This window comes from Poecilia latipinna, unplaced genomic scaffold, assembly GCF_001443285.1.
Source record: "Poecilia latipinna isolate Pla-1442-1.1 unplaced genomic scaffold, P_latipinna-1.0 Scaffold611, whole genome shotgun sequence".
Taxonomy (NCBI): domain Eukaryota; kingdom Metazoa; phylum Chordata; class Actinopteri; order Cyprinodontiformes; family Poeciliidae; genus Poecilia; species Poecilia latipinna.
Window position 1 is genome coordinate 74,158 of NW_015113227.1, and position 22,325 is coordinate 96,482.

The 22,325-nt window shown below is 36.4% G+C and overlaps 4 protein-coding genes across 5 annotated transcripts; all 4 read right to left on the reverse strand.

Moving 5' to 3' along the window:
• Nucleotides 1-1,955: 1,955 nt before the first annotated feature.
• On the reverse strand, nucleotides 1,956-7,347 carry sar1aa (secretion associated, Ras related GTPase 1Aa). Its single transcript, XM_015043004.1, has 7 exons — nucleotides 7,254-7,347; nucleotides 6,758-6,826; nucleotides 6,175-6,294; nucleotides 5,626-5,691; nucleotides 4,590-4,693; nucleotides 4,371-4,502; nucleotides 1,956-4,297 (listed from the first exon to the last, which is right to left on the reverse strand). Exons 2-7 carry the CDS (start codon nucleotides 6,813-6,815, stop codon nucleotides 4,181-4,183), a joined length of 597 nt encoding a protein of 198 aa, XP_014898490.1. The 5' UTR covers nucleotides 6,816-6,826; nucleotides 7,254-7,347; the 3' UTR covers nucleotides 1,956-4,180.
• A 782-nt stretch (nucleotides 7,348-8,129) lies between these two features.
• Nucleotides 8,130-12,891, reverse strand: ppa1a (inorganic pyrophosphatase 1a). Its single transcript, XM_015043003.1, has 11 exons — nucleotides 12,630-12,891; nucleotides 12,410-12,474; nucleotides 12,009-12,062; nucleotides 11,146-11,265; nucleotides 10,984-11,070; nucleotides 10,779-10,905; nucleotides 10,557-10,684; nucleotides 10,328-10,413; nucleotides 9,573-9,642; nucleotides 8,811-8,850; nucleotides 8,130-8,698 (listed from the first exon to the last, which is right to left on the reverse strand). Exons 1-11 carry the CDS (start codon nucleotides 12,688-12,690, stop codon nucleotides 8,670-8,672), a joined length of 867 nt encoding a protein of 288 aa, XP_014898489.1. The 5' UTR covers nucleotides 12,691-12,891; the 3' UTR covers nucleotides 8,130-8,669.
• Nucleotides 12,892-14,052: 1,161 nt separating this feature from the next.
• Nucleotides 14,053-17,818, reverse strand: lrrc20 (leucine rich repeat containing 20). 2 transcript variants are annotated; one of them, XM_015043006.1, is made up of 5 exons: nucleotides 17,593-17,818; nucleotides 16,065-16,146; nucleotides 15,674-15,823; nucleotides 15,346-15,513; nucleotides 14,053-15,241 (listed from the first exon to the last, which is right to left on the reverse strand). In XM_015043006.1, exons 2-5 carry the CDS (start codon nucleotides 16,132-16,134, stop codon nucleotides 15,108-15,110), a joined length of 522 nt encoding a protein of 173 aa, XP_014898492.1. In that variant the 5' UTR covers nucleotides 16,135-16,146; nucleotides 17,593-17,818; the 3' UTR covers nucleotides 14,053-15,107. The 2 variants fall into 2 exon arrangements, with proteins under 2 accessions (XP_014898492.1, XP_014898491.1); XM_015043005.1 differs by lacking the exon at nucleotides 17,593-17,818 and adding an exon at nucleotides 16,782-17,051.
• Nucleotides 17,819-18,209: 391 nt separating this feature from the next.
• ndr2 (nodal-related 2) lies at nucleotides 18,210-22,325 on the reverse strand. Its single transcript, XM_015043016.1, has 3 exons — nucleotides 21,916-22,325; nucleotides 19,378-20,096; nucleotides 18,210-18,695 (listed from the first exon to the last, which is right to left on the reverse strand). Exons 1-3 carry the CDS (start codon nucleotides 22,172-22,174, stop codon nucleotides 18,543-18,545), a joined length of 1,131 nt encoding a protein of 376 aa, XP_014898502.1. The 5' UTR covers nucleotides 22,175-22,325; the 3' UTR covers nucleotides 18,210-18,542.

Consider the following 22,325-nt stretch of genomic DNA (forward strand, 5'->3'; position numbering starts at 1 on the left):
ATATAGGTTTTTTATAATATAACATAATTTTTATGTTTCTTGTGTGTGGTGGGGGGGGGGGGGGGGGAATCACTGTGGTGTTGTAGAAACTTTTTTTTTAGGACATTTGAAACATTTCTGGGTTTAAGACCCCCATGTTCCGGACAGAAACTTCATGATACCAGCAACAAATTTTTTTTTTTTTTTTTAACAAGCAGAGACGCAAACTAAAATCTTGTGAGCTTCAGCGCTGTTTGAATGTGCAAAGGTAGCTACTAACAGACAGAGCTGAATTTTAGTGATGCAGCACAGCAAAGTTGAAACTGGAAGATAGAAAATCAGCATTTTAACACAATTTTTTTAAAGATATTTTTCCTAGCAAGTGTGCTCAGTGACTTTTGTCATTCAAGATTAGCAACCAGCACACAGATTCATCCGGCAGTCCCTGAAATCCTCCCCCCCACGATCCCCCCCAGTGTTTGCAGGATGACTAAAAAGCTATGACTGTGCCTCTCCGCTATTGAAGCATTGGATGCCCGAAGTTATTTCCTTTCGGAAAAGTTGTCATTTTGTGTATGGATCTTAAAAAACGGCACACAGTCTACACCTGATAATACACAAGGAAGCAAAAATACAGTCTCAGAACCCAGCAGCTTTTATATAATCCCCAAAACATTGGATTTATACTTCAAAATATCTAAACAAAAAAAAAAGAAAGAAAAAAAAACAATATGACAAATAAAAATGTTTAAATCTACAAGGACAAAAACAGAAAATGAAGCAATGTCACTATACGTCCTTCAATTGGTGCTTGTGAGCCTTGTTTTCACCACCAAATTGATGTTCAAAAGAAGCAATCAGTGGTTTATCACTCCCTGATTATTGAGCAAATAATCATATTTACTAAATTGTCAAACTGTTTCTTTAAAGATATTCAGTTGTTATGTACTTTAAAAATCAACATGTATATACAACCAGTGTACAACTTTAGAGGATTTCAGGTTGCTTTGACTTTAAGCCACCTTCAATGACTGAGATGCACCACAAACCAACGCAGTTCTAAGTCTATGTTTTCTGAATTAAAATGGATGCACACAGCTTTACATGGCCTACTGTACATGTCCAGTTTGGGGAATCAAACTGCAAACACAATAGAAGAAGCTGCTGAAACCACATCGAAGAGAATGTGCCACAACTGCTATTTTTCCGGGTTTGCGACTTGAAATACTGGATTTTGTGTTTGTAAAAAAAAAAAAAAAAGAAGAAAAAAAGTGCTTTACTTGAAGTTCTGTGTGTATACTTGAATTCACACTGGTTTTGTTTTCTATGAGGATATTGTTGCCATGTCTTTGTTCATGCTATCAACAGGGCAGATGTTTGTTTTTAGTATTGCATGTTAGTAAGAATGTACTTCTATGCTGAGCACTTTACAAATAAAGGCACTGGGGCCAAGCTCTGTCGTGGTGTCAAGTCCTTTATCGCTGTTTAAGACCAAGAAACAAACACTGGAGTAAGAACTTTGTAACGAAAACAACAAAATGTATCATAACCTCACGCAACAAGGAGTAACTTTCAACAAGACAGAACATAAAATCACAAGCAACAAACTCTTTTGATATAAAAATCTGATTTTATTATAATTTCATTTACTTACATGAACTAGATTTCTATCGTATTCTGCTGGATGCAACTTCTTGTTTAAATTCACTGAACTTTTTTTTTTTCTCTCCCAAAAATATTCGTTATAATACAAACAACATTCTTCCTTTGTAGTGCCTGCTCAAAGGTGGCAACTGTACAAGAATTTATATCTGTGTATCATAATTTATGGAAGTTCGGCAACTGGTAGTGTAAGCTTTTGAAATAATAAAACAAAAGAGATGGAAGCAAACACATTTTTAACACTTGTAACCTGTAGAAAATATGAATAAATGACTCATTTCTTATTTGCATCATTATTACACCAATTTAAACAAAAAAAAAAAGTTTACCTCGTTAATAAAAGATGCAGAAATCTGTTATGTTCAAATGCCGCATAATATTCGTCCTTTTGGTTTTTAAAGACAAAAACTGAAACCTTCTTATCCATGGAGAACACAGACAAAATGATCCTTTTTGAAACGGACCGTCTTTATTCGTCTCCCAAAGTGCACTCTCATATCTTTCCAGATAATCAAAAAGTACATTAGAAGCACTTAAAGCTAAATGCTAATTAGACATCAAAATATTACTAGCCATTCATTTCCAGCTCTTGTTTAAATTTTCGCCACTTTTAAATTGGACTTAAAGCAGGGCTTAATTAAAGAAAGACCATAACTAACAGGAAGTGGCAGAATGGGGAGGCTGCATTTAATGCCGCACTTAATACTAACAAATTGAAAAGACGAACAGGCGGAGAACTAATTACAGTCTTTGATTTTCACATCCAGAGGAGAACACTCGTCTGCATGCTACGCTGCCGCTGGCTGTTCTTCTTTATTGCTTTCTTACATTTTTAGAGGAAGTCATTATTACTGCCATCATTCATTCATTCTCAGTATGTAAATAAACAAATAAATAATTTCTTCGAGACATTAATTGCAAGCTACTCATCAATGGTACTGTGCTCATTACCCATGACACTAATACTGGTTTGAATGATGGGGATTAGAAGTTACCTTTCAGGTATAAGAGATGAACTTAAGCCCAGTTTTCTGAAAGGGGAACTCCAGGGTTCAGGTTTAGGCCCCATTTCATTTTCCATATTAGTTAATAACATTGGGAAGACGATGTCTACAGCTAAAGTTCACCTTTATGTTGGATTTTTATTTGGATCTACTCCGAGACAAACAGATGGTGAGCTTCAAATTGTCCTCTAGCTGCTACAGGTGTCACTATTTGGCTTAAAGCTAGTTCTTTGTGTAAAGAAAACTTTATGTTTTTGTTTTTTTTTTGTTTTTTTTTTCTGAAACTCATTCACAAATTTAAAATAATGTTGGTACTTCTACCCAAGTGGGGGACCGTGTTAAAAGACGATCTTCCTACAAATATTTGTCTGGATGATAGGGCACATATTCAGCATTCAGCAGTAAACATGTTTTAATGCATCTGTATTTTTTTTTTTTTATTGTGCTTTATTGCTTTTGCACATGTAAAAAGAAAGCCATTATATTATTACTGCCATGAAAATTGAAAATGAAAATTTGGTCAGGCAACATTTAATAAAAGAAGAGATGCTTCCTTTGAACTTTGCTCTTTTGCGCGTCGCTGCGATTTACATTTATATCACATTCACTGATCAGAATGCGTCATTTTGCAACACTTCATAACCTGCTGTGTTTGTCCTTATTAAGGCTAAGGAGAAAATATCACTGATGTGTTTTTATATAAAGGAAGCTATTCTGGCTAATCTCTGTGGGAACGTTTAAAACCCATTTAAAGATTTCTGCAACCAAAAAGTGCAACTGATATTCTTAAAACAGATCTTGTACCTATGCTGTTGTCTCTGAGCAACATATCGGACAAATAAAGCCTCAATAAATGGCAGAAGAAATTCAAACGACTGCCACTAATGAGACATTTAACTTGAATCTATCAGACGTACCCTTCCTTTTTGGTTTGTTAAGGGGATTTGGTGTCATTCTGGTTTAGTGCTCAGCAAAGATGATATTTTTGTTGAACCCCAATCTATCTCCTTGTTAATCCCCAGGAAATTACCATACATATTTGGCTTTGTGCTTTGGAGGTAGAGGTTGCGTATCATCAGATTAATTCAGATCAAAATTAATCCTCTTTATTTCTGTATTTGTTCATGGAACTGTTCCAAACATCTAATCTAATCTAATCTAAATCCCTGCCATCTCTGTTAGAAGTCAGACAGGCTTTAAGCCACTCAGTGCGATATAAGCGAGGCTTTATGCTTCATCATACACCTACTAATAAATATAAAATCAAGTACCTGATGGTTTAAACAATAAATAATTCAGGACGGCGGAACACAAATCTACACTCCTGCAGATCATCCAGTTCTTCATATATTATAATTAGGTACTAAACATGCTTTCTCACATTAATAAACCAGTTCTTTGTTTGCATAGAGAAATTTAAATGATGAAAGATAGTGATTTAAAATGTGAAAATATGATTAAAATATGATTACAACTGTCGCTTCTTGATAGTCTCAGTCGAGTTTCATGTGAACGTGCCTGATTTTTCCTTTGTGTCAGTCGATGTACTGCGACAACCATCTAAAGCCTTCCCCGTAGCCTTGTTTCTTCAAAACGCTGCACATGAAAATCTCCAGCGGGCGAACGTCCTGCTCTTTCACAGAAATGTTTCCCTGTGATCAGAATTAGGATAAACGGATGTGATGATTCAAAGGGTGGAAGACGAGACTCTGGGCACACGCCTACCTTTCCTGTGACCTGACCATCGACACAAAAAGCTCCTCTCAGCGCTCCTTCGCTGATGGCCTCCGGACGGTCGATTTTATTTCCCAGCACCAACACCGGGACGCTGGCTATGGTTTCATCTGAAAGCAGAGCCTAGAGGACCACAACCATCAGCAGCGTGGCTATTAGTTTTAATCCAAAATGACAGAAACATCCTGGAGCCGCCGCGTTTGAACTTACATCAAGCTCAGTCTTTGATTCTGCAAGCCTTTCATGATCAGCGGCGTCGACAAGAAAGACAATGCCATTCACAGCTGGCAGGTAGTTCTTCCAAACTCTGCGAGCTGCAAATGAAGAAGAAATTCCTTTTAATTTGACCATGGTTGCAGCAGTTCAACTCAAGAGTGAAATTGTCTGTCACAAAGAGATTTTATCTTTGAACACTTCTGAAAAAATAATCCTCAGTCTTTAGAGTGGCGCTCTCATGATTGCCACTCTAAAGTGGGCGATCTGAAAAGTATTCATCAAAATAAATAGCTCTTTATGAAAAATATATTTTTATTTAAGCCTTTGTAGTTCCAGCTGTATATTTAGAGTTGCTTTCCTACTGGGAGGTGGACATGATGCAGGAACCGCCATACTCTTACCTCCACACATAGCAGTTAAGCATAATTAGCCAGTTAATCTGGCTAATTATGCCTCACTGTCTGATGTTTTATGATGTAAAGCTCTTTAAACTGCCTTGTTGCTGAAATGTGCTATACTAATAAACTTGACTAAACTGATTGGACACTTGCTGGGATTTAAAATGACTAGTAGTTTTTTTTTTTTTTTCTCAAAAGAAAAATACAAAAAAATGTTTGTTGTTTATTGTAAAGGTCTAATCAAAGCACAAACATTAGCCGACTGTACTGGAGATGCTACTTAATAAAAATAGAGGATTTTAGGGCATGCAGTGACACCAAGTGGTGGCAATAAGTACTGCAAAAACTGTCAAGCCTTTTAAGAAACCTTTTTGAACATGAAAAAAATATTGCTTTGGTTTGTGTAGTGAAAACACTAAGTGAGTAGCTTTCTATACCTGATGAGAAACTGACAGCTACATTTCCACTGACGATCCGGTAAACTTGCTTTTCCTTCAGTAATGCACTTTGACGCTGTCTAACATAATGACGACGAACAGCCAAACATGTCTTTGGGAAATAGAAATCACAATACTGATCTATAATGTCCTGACTGCAGAACGGAATAATGAGAGTTTTGGCTTAGAGCTCACCTTGTACGTGTCCTCCCAAATCAAATGTCGTAAATGTCATCCCACCGATTGTCAGCTCCTCCGAGGCTGTTTGAAGACAATGCAACACATATCAAATTAAAAAGGAAATAAAAGACCATGACTCACATAACGATAGAGAACATGAGAAAAAAAATCCTACAGCCACAGTAAAATTATAAGTTACAAAATAATAAGGTGTTTGTTCTAAGCAAAGATTAAGTTTTTCCTTTTTGGCAAAATATGCAAAGTAGAGAAATGGCCATTATTGGATTTTAAAACAGCAATGAAATATGTCAACTAACTATTCAAATTGCTTCTATTTTGATAACCTATTAATAAAAATACCAATTTATTCAGTGGTATGATGTTCCTCCTTCTTGACAGTGACCACAATTTGTATTTCAAAAAGGAACACTTATGTATGACCGTGTTTAATAATTTTACCATATTAATAGATTATAGACACAAAAGTCCAAACAAGCAAAATAGGAAAAAAAGAAGGATCAGGCCAGCTTTACATGGCACACTGCCTTCACACCATGTGCTTACTTGGGTGAAGTGTTGGTACGTGCTGTCCAAGTCTGTCATCTTTCAACATGTGCAGGAGTGTTGTTTTACCAGCATTATCTAGACCCAAGAATACCAGCTTCCCTGTCTTTCTGTACAAACCTGTAATGGGGCCACAAAAGAAAGATTTGTTATTAACTTTATGCTTCATAAAAGGAACTTATGTTACTGCAGTTTGCGTTGTGCTCACAAATCGATGATGCATAAGAACTGTAAATATATTCGGGCCTAATACCATCTATGTTACAATTTGAGCAAAAAGCTTTGAACAAATATGAGCATCCAGTACCACAATTTATCCTGTTAAACCCACACATTGGATTTATCAGGATTTGATGTGACAGGCATAAAAATGGAAGAAACATTATGGTTTTAAATTTGAAGAACTCAGTGTGGTGTAGATTTGTGTTCAGTCCTGTTTACTCTTATACCCTTAAATAAAATAAACTGCAAAAACCATCATCATAAAATCATCCGATCATTAATGATTACAGAGAAATGGTTTGTTTCTCTGTAATTCAGTTGCTGTGTTCTCAGAAGTTGGATAAAAAGGAAAGGTACTCACCTAAAAACTGTAAAACACTGCTAATCCCTCTGTAGATCCAGTCAAACAAAAACGACATTCTGATGGTGTCTGTATAAATGAGAACACCTTATTTGCACCGCAAGTAATACGTTTTTGGTTCAAAATGCATGACGTTGATCACAGAATACGTCTTGAGGCCTGTATTGATATTAAGAGCTCTATCAAATTGATGCAAACAGTAAAATAACATAGATGTGTTTATCTCAAGGTATGGCTTTGACAAAAAACCACTGTCCACATGTACGTGTAGTGGGAGGTTAACAGCGGCTAATCTCTAACTTGTTAAAATATCAAACGAAATTAATTAACTACAAAGAATAGGTCTTTACATATTCTGTTTGTACTTGAAAAGCTGAATTTATGCAGGTTAGCGTTAACATGGTAGCCTGGTAACGACACACTGACAAATGAGCGAACTACTTGTCAGCATTAGCACAATTCAACACACTAAACGACATAAATAAAATAAACGTACCGTCCTAGAGTACCGAGCCTTATCCCAGTTCTCGGCGGTGTCAGCGGTCTCCTTGGAAACAGTCAATCAGAGAGGCTCCTTTTCTTATTCGTGTTTTAAGAACGGTAACAGGGTTTCCTGCTACATTTGTCACAGCGCCCCCTTTTGTTCAATGGGAAAAAACAAACTCAAAGAGTTCATTTTTAGAATACGTAGTCCTACATAATATGGAAAGTAAATAAATATTTTACTTAGGATGAAGTAGAAATGTTTATTGGGTTATTGGGAAAATTGTACAAGTAAATTATTTAAGTTGTTTTGTGTAATAATATACAATATATAATAAAATACATAAACCATAGATATATGGTTTGTGGTGTATATGTTACAATGTGGATTGTAACATATGATTTATGTTACAATCATAAACCATAAGAACATTTTTTGGAAGTTTAGTTGGCAGAAAACAGAAAGCAGGGAATGACTGTGAAGTGAAAGGAAAGGGATACATTACTCCTGAAACGCTTTCTTCCAGAATTACCCAGCATTTACAACCATCTTCCCATTAACTCTCATGATGTTTCTTATACTCTCTACTGAAGAAAAGAATCCCCACACCATGATTATTTCACCACCATGTTTCATTGTCGAAATTAGGTGTTCATTGTGAAGGGCAGAGTTAGTTATCTGCCGAAAATTTTGTATGTAGATCAGGCAGTTCACTTTTGGCTCATAAAATTTCTACTGGCTTATCCCATCAGTAGAGTCTTGATAGATTTGCAATTGCTGAATAGTAATGGATTGAGCAGTTTCCCCTTAATATCGGGGAAATTGTTTTACAAGCTAACCGTGCTTTAAACTAGTCCACAACTTTCTGTAAACACATTCCACAGGGTCTTCTCCTTTACAGCCACACCATATAACCTTCATATTTAATAGAAATGGAACGACAACAATAAAATAATTTATAAGAACTTCAAAGATGCAACAGCATTATTATAATCTGGCAAAAAAAAAATAAAAAAAAATTGGATAAAGCCTTTGAATGAATAGACGCGTATCTTTTCCAAATATTTCCCATAATTTTATAATTCCATTATAAAGCATTAGATCCATGTTCAGTGAATTAGAACACATCAAGAATGCAATAACCTTACAAAATAAGCATGGTATATAAATAAATACATATACAAAGAGATACTGTTGTTTATTAGGGAATTTGTCATGTCTGTTTCAAGGGCTGTTGTTCACAAAAGAATGAAAGAAGTATGAGGGTGTTTTCACAAGAATATAATTTTACTCAGCTGGCAATAACATTCACAAAACACAGTGGGACAAAGAGGTTGAAAGTTGGTTTAGATTTAATCTTCCAAACTTGATCATGAATTTATGGAGGAAGAAGGATTCTCTTCAAGTTCCTGGTGTGGGTTCAAGTTCTCACTTTTCATAGTAGAACCATTTATCAACTGAAAAAGCAAAAAACATAATCACCATTAGTACAATCTCTGAGAATTTTAAATTGGCGATAACACAGTCTTGTTGCAACCCACCCCACCCCCAAAAAAGAAAAACATCTACCTGAGTTTGGAATGGGTTCTTCAGTTCCAAAAGCACATGCCTGTGAAAGTTATGTTAAAAAAATTTGAATTTTCAACTGAGATTTTTTTAGCATACAGTTTTCTTAAAAAGTATACATACTCGAAAAATCTCAAACTTTTCCATGCTACTCTCCAGTTAAAACCTCTACCACACGCCTCAATCAATTCAAATTAGATTTAGCTCCATCCATCTTCACATCAACTCTCACAAGCTTCTCATTCCATAGTGAAGGAAAAAAAATGATTCCCACAGCATGATGTTGCCACCACCATGTTTTACTGCTGGCATTGGGGTGTGTGTGGTACTGTGCATCATTAGTTTTTTACACGACATAACACTTCATATGCTTAGTGTTGGTCTAGTTTTATCTGACCAGGGCACTGACAACTACTAGGACATTTTCAAGAAGCTGAAAACATCTATGTTTCCTGGATACCTTTAAAGGAACTTCAAATGTTTCATGTCTATTATACAAAGACGGGGAATTGATTTTTTTTATTTCATAAAAGTTTGGAAAGGATTATAAATGCTACATCTGAAAAAAAACGAGGCACTCTTCTACTCCCAAAGCAGTAAAAGGAAAGCTTCTTCAGTCATATTTCTTTTTCTTTGGCGATTTATAATAAGCCTCTGATTTTGCACTCTGACCTATGTGCTGCCTTTTTGTCATCTTTGCTAGGCTTAAGGAAGGAATGATAATAACTCTTTAAGCTGGGACATTGGAAAGTTAGATGAACTTACAGACTTAACAACAGCTTCAGCATCTGCAGCAGAGCAGCAGAAGGGACTGTCAGAAACACTGGTGTTCATGCTGCGTAAACACAGAGGAAAGAATTTTTCACACTGATTTATGATTACAGCATTTTACATATATATCTCTCTGCCTTAGCCTTAATAATGCATTATGAAGGCTGATCTCTTTAATCTATTCATTTCAGACAGGAATAAATAATGATAGTGATAAATAAAAACACAAAAAACTATGCAGAGCCTCAAAATCTAGGGAGATAAATGATGTGCAAACGTTTTTTAACAAATCATATTCTGTACTTCTCACAACGTAAAAAGAAAATAAGTATAGAATAAATTGCTATGTCTATGTAAATTACTAAATCATATCAGACAAAAGCTCAGACTCTTTTATCTTTGTAAATCTTTTGGTCTTTCATGCAAATCTCTTACAGATTTGAATGTAAGGAGGGAAGTATTTAAAAACAAACAAAACAACAACAAAAAAAATCTTTATAAAGTTTGATTTTTTTTTTTTTTTTTTGTCATTTTGTTGCTGAAATCTTCCCATAGGCTCACATCTCTGAGACTGAATTCCTCAACAAGTCCTTACAGGCATATAAATTGAATATCAATTATGCCCGTGAGGTCATGTTCCCCTTTAAAAGCACTAAATCAAATCACTATCAGTATATGTAATAACAGAAAATACATTATTTACTGTTTGCATTAAGGAACACAAATGAAATGACAGTACAAGCATTTACCAGTTTAACTCGCCAGCGTTGCTCTTCTTAGATATCAGTGCTTTCCAAAACTCATGTGTGCTCTTCACAGTTTGTATCGCAAAGTCCTAAAAAACAAGACACTTCTATAAGCCTTACAAGAAATTGACAGCCAAATAGTCAAAAATACAAACATAGCATAACATAGAATTCCATATTACTTGTCTGCGACCTTCAAACAGAGTGAGCCACAAAAAGCTAAGCTGCGTACCCTGTCTTTGAAGTCGCCATTGAAAGCAAACTGATTTTCAGGTTTGCCATCGGGAACCTTGTATCGTCTGAACCAATCAACGGTAGCTTCCAGGTAACCTGGCTTAAGCCGCTTCACGTCATCAATATCTGCAACCCATCAAAAAAAAAAAAAAAAAAAAAAAAGCATAAACATGCAGTATGTAGCATATTCCAGTAAACATCTAAAGCAGGTTACTCCTACTGTTAAAGTCGCCGGCTTCTGGGTCCTCAGTATTGATCACAATGACCTTCCAGTCGGTTTCACCCTCATCGATCAAAGCCAGGGTTCCCAGCACCTTCACTTTGATTACTTCTCCCCGAGAGCACACCTGAAAGTGCCAGTCACATTTCTAAAACAGGCTGCTAACTATTGGATCTATACGAACCTCTCCAGCAGCTTTCACTACCTTGTTTCCAATGTCACAGATGTCAATCGGATCGTTGTCCCCACAGCATCCTGTGTCGCTGTCCTTGTGGCCAGGATCCTCCCATGTCTGATAAAAGAAAGACGCGAGAAATTGAAACAGATTTTCTGTTGTTTAAATACGTGAAGGTAGATAAAGACTTGCCTGTGGAATAGCCCCGTAATTCCAGATATAACCTTTGTGGGGAAACACATTGGCTACATAACGAAGGTTCCCCTTCTTCACATCCTGCTTTAGTGGATTAAGAGGATCCTTTGTGGCTATCTGAAAAATATAAGCACAAAGCGCAAAAAAAAAAAAAAAAAAAAAAAACTTAGAGTAAATGACTGCATTAATTAAAAAAAAATTTAATTACTTTTGTTTTTGTTCCTTCTTTCTGTCTGGCCTGGTGTTTTGCTGTACCTCTTTCCTTGACAGAGTCATGAATGGAGATTATGTTGCCATTGACTTTGTGCATGCAGTTTTTTTCTTTCCCCTTAGTTCAGAGCTTCTGTATTTAGCTATATCTCTCACCTGAATTCAGGTACTTACAGATCTATTCCTGCCATTAATTCTGTGTAATCTTATTTTTCTTTCCCATGGAAGGCATTTCTTGCCTAGTGATTCTTTGTTCAATTGTGTGTCTTTCTTGGTTGATGCTAATAACGTGCATGCTTTTATTATTTACCTTTCTCACAGAGGGCTCTCCTGGATTAGAGCGTTTATATTTAGTATTGTCTAGATGAAGTCATTAGCCATTGTGGACCAGTGCTATTTTATTTTCTGTTTCCTTCATGTCCTCTCTCCCAGTCGCTGGCATTACAGGCATGCTAAGAATTTCTTTTATATTGCATATAGTATTTATAATTTGGATTGAGCTGAACTATATGCAATTGTTTAGCTCAATTGCTCATTTAAATTAGATTAATTTTAACTGAATTGGACAGACTTGGGATAGCAGTTAACTGGAGAAACATAAATAAGTTAACTAAAGTGGAAAAACTATACAAAAATGAAGCAGTATATACCTCCATCTTTGCATTTGTCCATCTTGGAACTTCCACAATGGCATGAAAAATGTTCTGTAAAAGAATATGAGAACAATTTTGTTAACTAGATGAAATCTCTCATTTTAATTGGGACATTTATAATTGTAAATCTACACAACATTTCCTTAAAAAAATGTGCATCTAAAATATATGAAGTTCTACTGGGGTTTATTTGAGCAAAAGTATCACTTGGAAAGTGAAATAAACTGCATATATAAGCAATTTTCAGTTTACAGAAATGTTTTACATGTTATTAAACCCTCTTGAGCTGTTTTGTCTTGTACCTCTTTTCCCTAAAAAACTTGAGTTATTGTCACGATTTTAGTTGACCCTTTAAGTTAGTAAAATACTTGGTGGTTTTAAACCAACACGATACTCACGTCTGCTTCATTTGCATAGATGGGCACGTCATGAAAGGGAGAGATGTATTTGCCGTCTGCGTTTTCTATAAAATGAGCAATAAAAATGTATCTCTTATATCTGTGAGAAACAAAACACAAAGGGATCTTTCCACAGCTCTTAAAGATAAAGCTCAAGTTAAAAACGGGTTTGGTTTGATCTATAGGTTGAAATAGATTAAACCAAAAACGCTAAGCTTACTGAAAAAGACTCTGTAGTCCTGGGTGTTCGGCCTCCCCCTCTCTTCGATGGTAAAGCTCATGTTGGTTTAAATCTCTCCCTCTGTGCTCTGTTCACTTGTTCAGCAAGATTAAGCAGCTTCAGATTCACAGGGACAGGAGAGTGGACATGCGCAATGATTAGTAACACCCACAGCTACCTGCAAGAGGGTTCCTGTATCAAAGGTTCAAAAGCCAAATATCAAAGCTACAATAAGCTGAATTTTTTTTGTATGGTCCTGCTTTTAAACCTCTCATTGTGCAGCACCCATCTAACTGTGAGAGTCAGAGTTGTGAATAATAATGAGGAGTTAATCCTCCTCTACGGCTGACGTGTGCATTCTGAGACATTGCAGCAAAGATTCAAACTTTCTTTGCCAGAAATCTGCTTGCCGTGCATTTCATTCTTTCAAGCTGTGACTCTTAATAACTATTTACAGAAAGACACAGACGGAGCCGACTGGCGTAAGCTATAAACCGATTAGCAAGACAGGAATAGGTGCTGTTACCACGGCGACTTCTTAGCTTTTTAGTTTTAGTGAAACACCTTCATGGGGGACAAAGCAAATCTTTCTTAAAATAAGCACTGTATAATTACTAGTAGTTTTTTTTTTTTTTACCAGGTAAGTCACTTACGCAAAAGGTTTTTCTGCTTAAAATGCATCTAATTTATGACATATGTAAACATTACATGCATACAGTAATATAGACACTATTCTGCTTCTCTGCAATGCAGAGATGTACTTGTTCTTCGGCATTCATTTTGCAATACAGTTTATGAAATTGCTGCTGTCAATGCTTTATTATGGGATATTCCTTTTATAAATTACAAAAATAAATACCAAACAACGATGAAGCGCATTTAGACTTAGCATGTTTAACAGACATCCATGCAGTTGCATTATTTAATAGCATTGACATCAAGCCTGAATCTAGCTTTTTACATTGATAATTGTAAAAAGCCTCTGAATAATTTGCAACAAATTACCAAGCAGCTACTCACTGGACAATTAGAGAAATTAAAGAAAATTACATGCCAAATCTCTAAATTTTAATAAGTAAACTCCAGTAACTTTAAAGTCTCCAAGGCTTTCCTGATGGACAACTAAACCTCTATCCCAGTCCCAAGTAGTTTGCCACATTTAGCAGGTTTTCTCCTGGGATTGTCATGTCTCCTCATTGGCTGGTGCCACGAAAATCATTTGTGCAATCAGAGCGGAAAGGTGACATTCACACATATGAGAAAAAATAACTATTTCAAAAAGTTTTATTTTAGATTAAAAATGTAGCAAATAAGCAAAAACCACGTTTTTACAAATTTAAGAGTTCACCTGTATACCAAGAGCTTGTGGCTTACAAGATGATGGTGTGGTGATGCTTTCGGAATAAGACTCTGCAGGCTGGACTTTGGTTGAAGAGCAAAGTTTTATTACAAACTGCAGCCCAAGTCAGCACCATTGAATCACGATGAATTCTTGGCCCAATCATGGTGAAGTCCCCCCGATTGCTGGACAGCACCCCTTTTATAGGGCCTGGGCCAATACATACTCCCCAAAGTAAACATTATCACATATCTATGTTCCAGATATAGGCATGCTTAGGTCTTGGCGGCAGTGTGTCTGCTAATGCATCTGGAGTTCATAGATTATACTTGTTTTGCAAACTCAATGTCTTTTGTCCTGATTGTTCCTCTTGAACAGTTCCCAAAAAGTCCTCCTGTATGATCAGACACTACACTCTCCAAAAGCAGAGGTTGCAGGGTTGAAAACTCGTCTTTATAGATGTGTCTCTTTTTCTTGTGAAACACAATTCTATCTTAAAACCTTTTTAAAGGGGCAGTATTACCTATTTTCCAGAGACAGAGTGCTAATTTATAGTACAATCAAATAATTATGTTACCTTCAGTTGTTATAATCAAACACGACTTAGAAATTTGACTTTGTAATTTAACACCTTGAAATTGGTCTCTGTCTCTTTAAGAAGCTCCTGCTCTTTCTGCCATCACAACATTCCTCCGTTAAGTCTTTAAGGAGGCTTTTACCAGCATTTCACTGAGAAGTAGCTTGTATGATAAGCTCAGCAGATGCGCAGTTCCAACAAGGATTTGCTAATTTCTGCTGCCACTAGTTTGAAGGAGCTGAGTGGTGGCGCTCTGTGAGGTGGAAGCCAGACTTGGAAACCACTGCTCTGAGGAGGAGATCCATGGAAAAGGAAGTTTGGTGAGACCAAATGTTTCTGCACCCATAATGGCTGCCATGGGAGATGAAACAATTTCTTCAACATGCATGAAAGAATCAAAGTAACATTCCAGTTATGTTTTTGACGGGGGAATAAAATAATGTACAACTCAAAAACGTTGATTTTACATAATACTGCCCCTTTAAGGTTCTCAAATGCATTCAACCTTATTAGTTAAAGGCACACACAAAACAGTCTGTAAGAATATATCTGACATATTCCATTATTCTGTTGTTAATAAAATCTCAAAATTGTAAGGAGATCGGAGAGCAGACTGAGTGCTGGAGCTCAAAGGATTGGACTTTATGTTGAGCCACTTGAGAGCTGGCATGGCAGACAACTTTTCCAAAGGTAATTCTGTTGAGGAAAGTTTTAGAGAGAAAAAAGAATAGGTTTAAAATGAACAATACCGCAAAAGAACAGTCCATTTTTCCTCACAACATGCTTAAGCATGTTATTACCAGTGATGCTGTTTCCCTCAAGGTCAATCCTCTCCAGTGTGGCTATTTCAGTGAGCTTCTCAGGGAAGATGGAAAAGCTGTTATTAGCTAAATTGATGCTGGTCAAATGTTCCACTTCTCCAACCTCATCTGGCAGCTTGGTGAAAATGTTGCCCTGCAGGTCAAGTTCTACGAGGCATTTCAAAATACGAATAAATGGAGAGATGTTGTCTGTATTTCTGTCAAAGTGTAAAAACCTTCAGTGGATATTTGTGGTGCAAACAACGTGAAAACAGCCTCATTTTTGATAAATGACTGAAAGAGCAGAGTGATGTTTGTTTGTCTCTACCTCTGAGCTGGGTAAAAGTTGAAAAGAATTTGCTTGAAATGGCCTTCATTTTATTATCAGCCAATGTGACAATGCGGATGTTTTCTGAGACAGTCCTGAGGACCTTGAACACACCATCTGGGAAGGAAATGAGCTGGCAGTTTGATAGGTCTGCAGTGAAGAAGAACATAAGCATAAGATTATTAAGGACTAAGAGATAAAAAAAAACACTGTATATCTAACAGTAAAGACACTATGCAATCTAAGGAACACTAAGCTCAAGCTTCTGCCTCCATCTACTGGTAAGACTAAAAATAGCTTCAAGAACAAATCTTTATTCACTAACATGTTTTCAAATCGAAAAGTTGAGAAGAATAAAGAAGAGACAGAGAATTCATAAGGTTTACCTTACCCAGACTGTCTTTGCCTTCCTCTACTGTTGCATTAATCCTCCGGGCCACATTTGCGACTGCCTCTGCCATTTTCAATTCAAACTTCAGACAAAAGCAATATCATTATTATTGATGATCATGAAAATGCACACAATGATCAGACCTAAAGAAATATTCTGAGGCTTCTTAAAGTACTCTCTACAATATATCGTACAGTATATTATATTGTACTCAAGTAGAAGAAACCTATATCAAATTTCTTAAGTCACAGATTTATCTGACCACAAGAAGTGAGATCACACACAGTAAACCTCAGTTACCTCATATACAGCAGACAATTTCAGTGCAACCAAGTGTTTGTATTTGTAATAATTCTGAAAATGATTTGTGTGTTATTTTGCTTTTAGGTTTTTAGGCAACAATTCCTGTGATTCTGCACTGCTTGTTCCTTTCAAATAAAAAAACTAACTACTCAACAAACACCGTAAAGTCACCTGAGCAGTGTCGTCATAGTGTTTGCTTCGCACTTCTGGTCATAAAATTTCAACCAGTGACTGCATAATCTCTATGACACACAAAATACAGCACATTCGCCACACTAGAGACTAAATTCTCTTCTTTGTTTAATAATCCAAACACTTTATGTCAACCACAATTCTGCTGTTTTAGATAGACCCTCATTCAATATACTGAAAGAGATTATTTCAGGACTAAAATACAAATAGGAAGCTACTCACTCAATCAACCAGGCAGTATGTGTAACAGAAACTGTCAGCTGTCACTGGTGGCTAACATTAGCTACGGCCGGTTATATTTTTAGCTCAATGGAAGAAGCTAGTTGGCATGAATGAAGGACTGTTTATTATAAAAAACTATTACAACGATCTTAGAGCGTTAGTAATTTTCTCAGTAGGTGATATAAGCAGATAAACGGAAGCTGTTTTAGTTGTGAGCTAAAGCCAGGAGCTAACAGCTAATTAACCAGGATGTTCACGAGAGTCGATATTGCGCTGCACTTTTACGCAACTGCACAAAGTCAAGTCAGTGAAACTTAATTTTTAAATTTGTTTTAATATATTATGAATATTATTCGCGTGTATTTTGTAACCTGTAATTTTGTATTCGCCAAATTTTATTAAATATCATTAATTTCATTTAAACAATAATAATATTAGTATGCAGGCGATATGGGGAAGCTTACTGGGATATAAGCTTCCTCAGTCACAGATGAGAATATCAAAAAGATATTTGGGATTTACAAAACAGATGTTTTTTTTTTTAAAGTTTATTTTAAAGCAGTAGTTGTGTCTTGTTTCTTACATCCCCTCACCACATGTCAATATTTTAGGGTACCATGCTATCCTTAATCTGATAACCTTAATCCGTATACTATATGAAAACTTATATTCATTTTTATTCTTTAAAGTTTAAAAGTTACCAATTTAACTTAAAAAAAATTAACGCTTACTACTGAAAATCACAAATGCAAAACTCTGGATTGTTTTCTTCACATTTTGTGTGATATCAAAAAGCGAAATGTTGACTTACCTCTGAGTCCAGGCCAACTACTGCCAGTTTACCATCATCATCATTCCAGCAAGTTTCCTGTCACTTTGTTTACTTTTCAAAGGATTTGAAAACAATGAGTTCCCTGGCTGTAAAAGAATAGATTTCTAGTTTGGCATCATTACAGCTACTTTACAGGATTGCTGGATACTCCTCTCATGCACACAAATACACAATGGTTCATTTTGCATAGTGCTGGAATGTACTCAGTGTGAGTCAGTGGATGGCTGAAGCTCTCTAAAACTAGAGGCCTCCAGTTTGGAGAGTCAGCTCTTTCTGTGGCTTGCACATTCAGTCCAAATAAAATACTGATATGAGCATGATGTACAGGTGCATCTAAAACACTGAATATCATCATGTTTTAAAGGCTTTCTACAATAAAAGTATTTGTAAGTAAAAAGAAAAGCTGACTTTCAGAAAAAAAGAAAGAAGCATCAAACTCAATTACACAGAAACATTTTATATCATGAGATTGTAAAGATATGCCCAATATTAATAAGCGATACAAAACCTATTCAAAATACAAAATCAACATAAATACATTTTTAATATTTACAATAAATATACATTAATTTATAGTAACAGCAAAGAACAGTACAAGCAGTGCAGGAATATTTAATAATTCAATTTCATATTTACATTACTGATAGGTTGCGAGGTAATAACAAACAACATTTAGAGTATGCATTCGGTACTTCTTAAAAAAACAGTGTCCTCCTTAAAAACTGGCACCCACATCATAAATTTAGGTCACAATTACAAAGATGGATAGGATGCAGTCTTAACAGTGCACAGTCACAAATATTGAAGAGCTTTTTCCACCCCAAAGGCTAAGTGTTTTCTTTTCTGTTTTCCAGGAATCGCTTTGTGTTTTTACAACATGTCTGCCTTCCTGCCACTCTGCAAACCAATTGAGTCCTTGGTTGTGGTGTTCACTGGCAGCCGCACTCATCCACAATCATATCTTCATGGTGTCGAAGGAGCATCTCTCTGTTCTCGTAGTACAGCATGCTCAGCGGGCTCATTTTGGTTGGTGCGCAACACGGTAGCACCACTCGTTCTGGATGGTAATGTTTCAGGAGACTCTAGGGAGTTCAAGTTAAAATTTTGCAGATGATTTTCCATAACCACAATTTCTTCACGTTTTTTTTTTTTTTTTTACACATTTTTGTAAACAATCTATTCAAGATAGATTTTCTCTTTGGCACTTGATCAGAAGCCCAAAACACAATATGCAAAAAATATTCAACCTTTGAACTGTTTACTAGTTTGTCACATTTGCATTTTTGAGCTTTTCTGTACTACTCTATATCATAAAGTCCCAATAAATTTCAATAAATAGTTTTTGGCTTTAACATGGCAAATTGTAAAAAAAAAAAAAAAAAAAGTTACAAAGAAGTTATTCTATGTTCACATCTTCTCAGGTTTACATTTAATGCAACATTTAAGAAAATTGGAACTACTCTCTTTCAATCCATCCACTGTCCCCTTATCCAAGTAAGGTTACAGGGGCCTGTGCCTATCAACAGCTACAATGTGTCAGTGATTAATTGTAATCTCCTTTTCATGAAACCAGGTCAACAAAAGAAGAAATTTACTGTGAATGCACTTCGACTAATAGATTGATTAGCTTTGGGTAAACTGATTAAGTTTATATTGATTTGTGTAGCTCAGCAAGCAAATCCAACCTTTTTAAAATGTCTTAATGCAGAAAACAAACAGTGGTAGATTACACAAAAAAAAAAAAAAACTTGTGGCGCCACTTACCTGCATGTAAGCATGATTTGTTGGATTCAGGCTCTCTCCCAAAGGACTAGGACAGGAACCTTCACATCGGTAGGCATTGTATCTTTTGGGAAAGACGATCCAGGAACCCCAGCCGATTTGATTGAAGTCAATGTGCAGGTCCACTCTGTGGCAGAGGGATTTTTCGGCCCCTCTCATGAACACCTGCGGGCTTCTCGGTGTTTGTTCTCTCTGGCCCCGTTTGCTCCTACGCCTCTTCGGCCAGAGGACCCTTTTGATTTCAGCAGGGGACAAGAACTTGGATTGCTCAGCTGTATGCAACAGACTGGCTTTAGCCCTCGAGCTTTCATCAAACCCCGTGTGGGAGAAGACGACCAGCAAGGCCTGACCACTCATCTCGAAAACAGGCTGAAGAGGGAGACCTCTCTTCTTCCCTAAGGGTTTCTTATGCCTTGATATTCTTTTGCTTCGGCTTTTTGCAGCCGCTTTCTGCCTGAGCCAGCCCAACAGTGGGGTTGTCATGTTGTACACCTTCCAGCTGTGTGACGAAGTGACCAGTGATGATTCATTGAGCTGTCCCACTGGCTTATGATGCAGGTGATACACTTCCACAGAGACGTTGGGAGAATTTTGTGGTGGAGGAAGTCGGATTCTCAGTTCTGCAGCCTGGATGTGCTTGTCGGCCCGTAACACTTGAAGGTCAAAGGTTGCCACCCAACGTCCATGTCTGTAAGTCAGACCTGAAACAAAGTAACAAAGCATAAGTTTTCCAATTGATAACAGGGCAGAATTAGAATAAAAAATCATTTATGTAATATCAGATGTGTCAGTTAGCATCAGCAGGAGATAAAAGGTTGCATTTTTGAAAATGTACAAAATTCAACAAATAAGAAAAAAAACAAACAAACAGAACAACTATGCCGTGTTATAGCTGGCTACTACTAGCTTTAAAAACCAGTGTATTTGATCACATTTTATTAATTCAAACACATTCATCAACATGATTTGTGCATTGCTACTTGTATGGCTGATTTAATGAGACACATTCCATTAAAAGTGCAAATAATTTTTTTTCTTGCCACATTGAAAAAATTCAGCAGCCCTTTTTTTATTTTGAGGTTACGATTGGTGAGAAAACCTTTAAATTTCCCAGCAGGAATTGTTGATGTTTGAAAAACACATGTTGAGGTGTACAAGACAAAACTGCCTTTCTGTGTATTTTCCTAAAGTTTTATTTTTTGAAAATATGTCAAGGAAAGCAAACATAATTTAAATTTAATTTCATTCATTTTTTTGGCTTCAAAAAGAAGACTGGACTGACCATAATAAATCATTTTGAAGCGAATTTAACATATAATACAACATATATTATGCAATTCAAGTAAGAAAAAACATATATTAACATAGTGCAATATACTATATAACAGCCACAATACCAATCAGTTTAAGACTATGCACACTGCACCGATGCACCTTGTTCTGCTATTTATTGCTTTCCTGCCTCCTTCCTATATTTGTTGCTTTTGACTTGAATTGTACTAAGTGGCAATTCAAGTGGGCATTATGTTATTTGTGGAATAAGTTTTAAAATGATTTACCATTGCCTACTTTTTCAACAAAAACAAAATGGCATGTTAAAAGTATAATATTTTGTATTCTAAATCAAAAACTTTGATCCCTTCCTAGAGTTTGTTTCTATTTATCACAGTATTTTACAGTTGTCAGCTAGTTGATTTATAATTAAATTGTAATAAACCGATTTGAATAAATTGAATTTCATTCTGAAATATTTGTCATATAATGTTATGTTACATAATATATACTTTTCAAAAAAGTGTACCCTGCTAATGAGAGTCATTATGATTCAATGAACACCTCTGATTGTAAGATTAAGGCCTTCAAATAAAAAATCCTTAACCTTTGCATTGTTATTTGCACTGTTCTCCATTGATCAAAAATCCAATCCATGCTTGTTATTAATCCACTCAAACCAAACGAGCAGCCCAATCATTTAGCACGTCTGTGCTCGTCCTGTGGCTCCTTGCATATCCTCAGTCAAGCAAATAAAGTAGAGCTGTGAAATTGGATTCAGCAGCTGGGCTTCTGGTGCCACACCATTAAATCCTGAGTTCTAATCTAATCAGGCCAAGTGTGAAAAAAGAACTAAGGGAAGTTGTTGATTTGACCTTAACAAGAGATTTGTATAGGGGGATGTCTGGCGAGGTACCACAAATCAACATCACCTATTTAAAGAAGAAGAAAAAAATAGGTTTGCTTTGAGAATTAAGAAGAAAACCGGTCTTTTCACACGCTTATCCTTGCTTGTTTATTCACCCCCTGAGCGGGAATGTGTATTGAAGCCTCTGAAGTCGTCTGGCAAGAAGAAGAAGAAAGAAAGAAAAAAAAAAAAACCCTAACATCTCAGAGGGTCTTTAAGTGCCACAGGAGGGTAGACAAATTAAATGCATGCAGACATTTTCACCCATTTGTTTATCATAGTATAAATCCCCCAGCTCAAACTGGTCTAATTTAATCTAAACCAGATAAACCAGATCTTACTTTTCGATATCAAGCTCTTCACTGTGTCCGCTCGCTTCGCCGCGTCCTGCTCCAAGTTATCCAAAGGCCCAGAGAAGTTCGACCTGAAATTCCTGTACAGATGCATCATATAGGTTGGCAGGTGGTGTCCCGTGGATCTTTCGGTCAAAGAGTACCTCTGTAGAGACCTCATAATGAGTCCGTCTCTGGATTTACCGTGCGCCAGCAACACCAGAAGCGATGCGTGCAGCGCGACGCCCAGAGCTTCCAATGAGCGCATGATGTCGGTCAGTCTGAGACAAGAGAGATTCCTCCACCGAGCAGATTAGGGGTGTCTTATATACGGTCTCCCACCCACTTTCATGTTTAACAAGTTGCCGAGAACATTAAAGGAAATTGACATGCGTCCTCAAGACTTGTTCCCTGACAGC

Coding starts and splice junctions, on each gene's coding strand:
- sar1aa (XM_015043004.1), bottom strand. CDS start 6,815: ATGTCGTTTTTGTTTGACTGGATCTACAGAGGGATTAGCAGTGTTTTA. Junction 6,295..6,757: donor CAGTGTTTTACAGTTTTTAG/GTGAGTACCTTT, acceptor GCCCCATTACAG/GTTTGTACAGAAAGACAGGG. Junction 4,298..4,370: donor ATGGTCAGGTCACAGGAAAG/GTAGGCGTGTGC, acceptor TTCTGATCACAG/GGAAACATTTCTGTGAAAGA.
- ppa1a (XM_015043003.1), bottom strand. CDS start 12,690: ATGAGCTTTACCATCGAAGAGAGGGGGAGGCCGAACACCCAGGACTAC. Junction 11,071..11,145: donor ATTACGGGGCTATTCCACAG/GCAAGTCTTTAT, acceptor TTCTTTTATCAG/ACATGGGAGGATCCTGGCCA. Junction 10,685..10,778: donor AGAAGCCGGCGACTTTAACA/GTAGGAGTAACC, acceptor GATGGGTTGCAG/ATATTGATGACGTGAAGCGG.
- lrrc20 (XM_015043006.1), bottom strand. CDS start 16,134: ATGGCAGAGGCAGTCGCAAATGTGGCCCGGAGGATTAATGCAACAGTA. Junction 15,824..16,064: donor GGAAGGCAAAGACAGTCTGG/GTAAGGTAAACC, acceptor TCTTCACTGCAG/ACCTATCAAACTGCCAGCTC. Junction 15,242..15,345: donor TGAGGGAAACAGCATCACTG/GTAATAACATGC, acceptor TTTCCTCAACAG/AATTACCTTTGGAAAAGTTG.
- ndr2 (XM_015043016.1), bottom strand. CDS start 22,174: ATGCGCTCATTGGAAGCTCTGGGCGTCGCGCTGCACGCATCGCTTCTG. Junction 20,097..21,915: donor GAAGAGCTTGATATCGAAAA/GTAAGATCTGGT, acceptor ACTTTGTTTCAG/GTCTGACTTACAGACATGGA. Junction 18,696..19,377: donor CAAATCATGCTTACATGCAG/GTAAGTGGCGCC, acceptor TGAACTCCCTAG/AGTCTCCTGAAACATTACCA.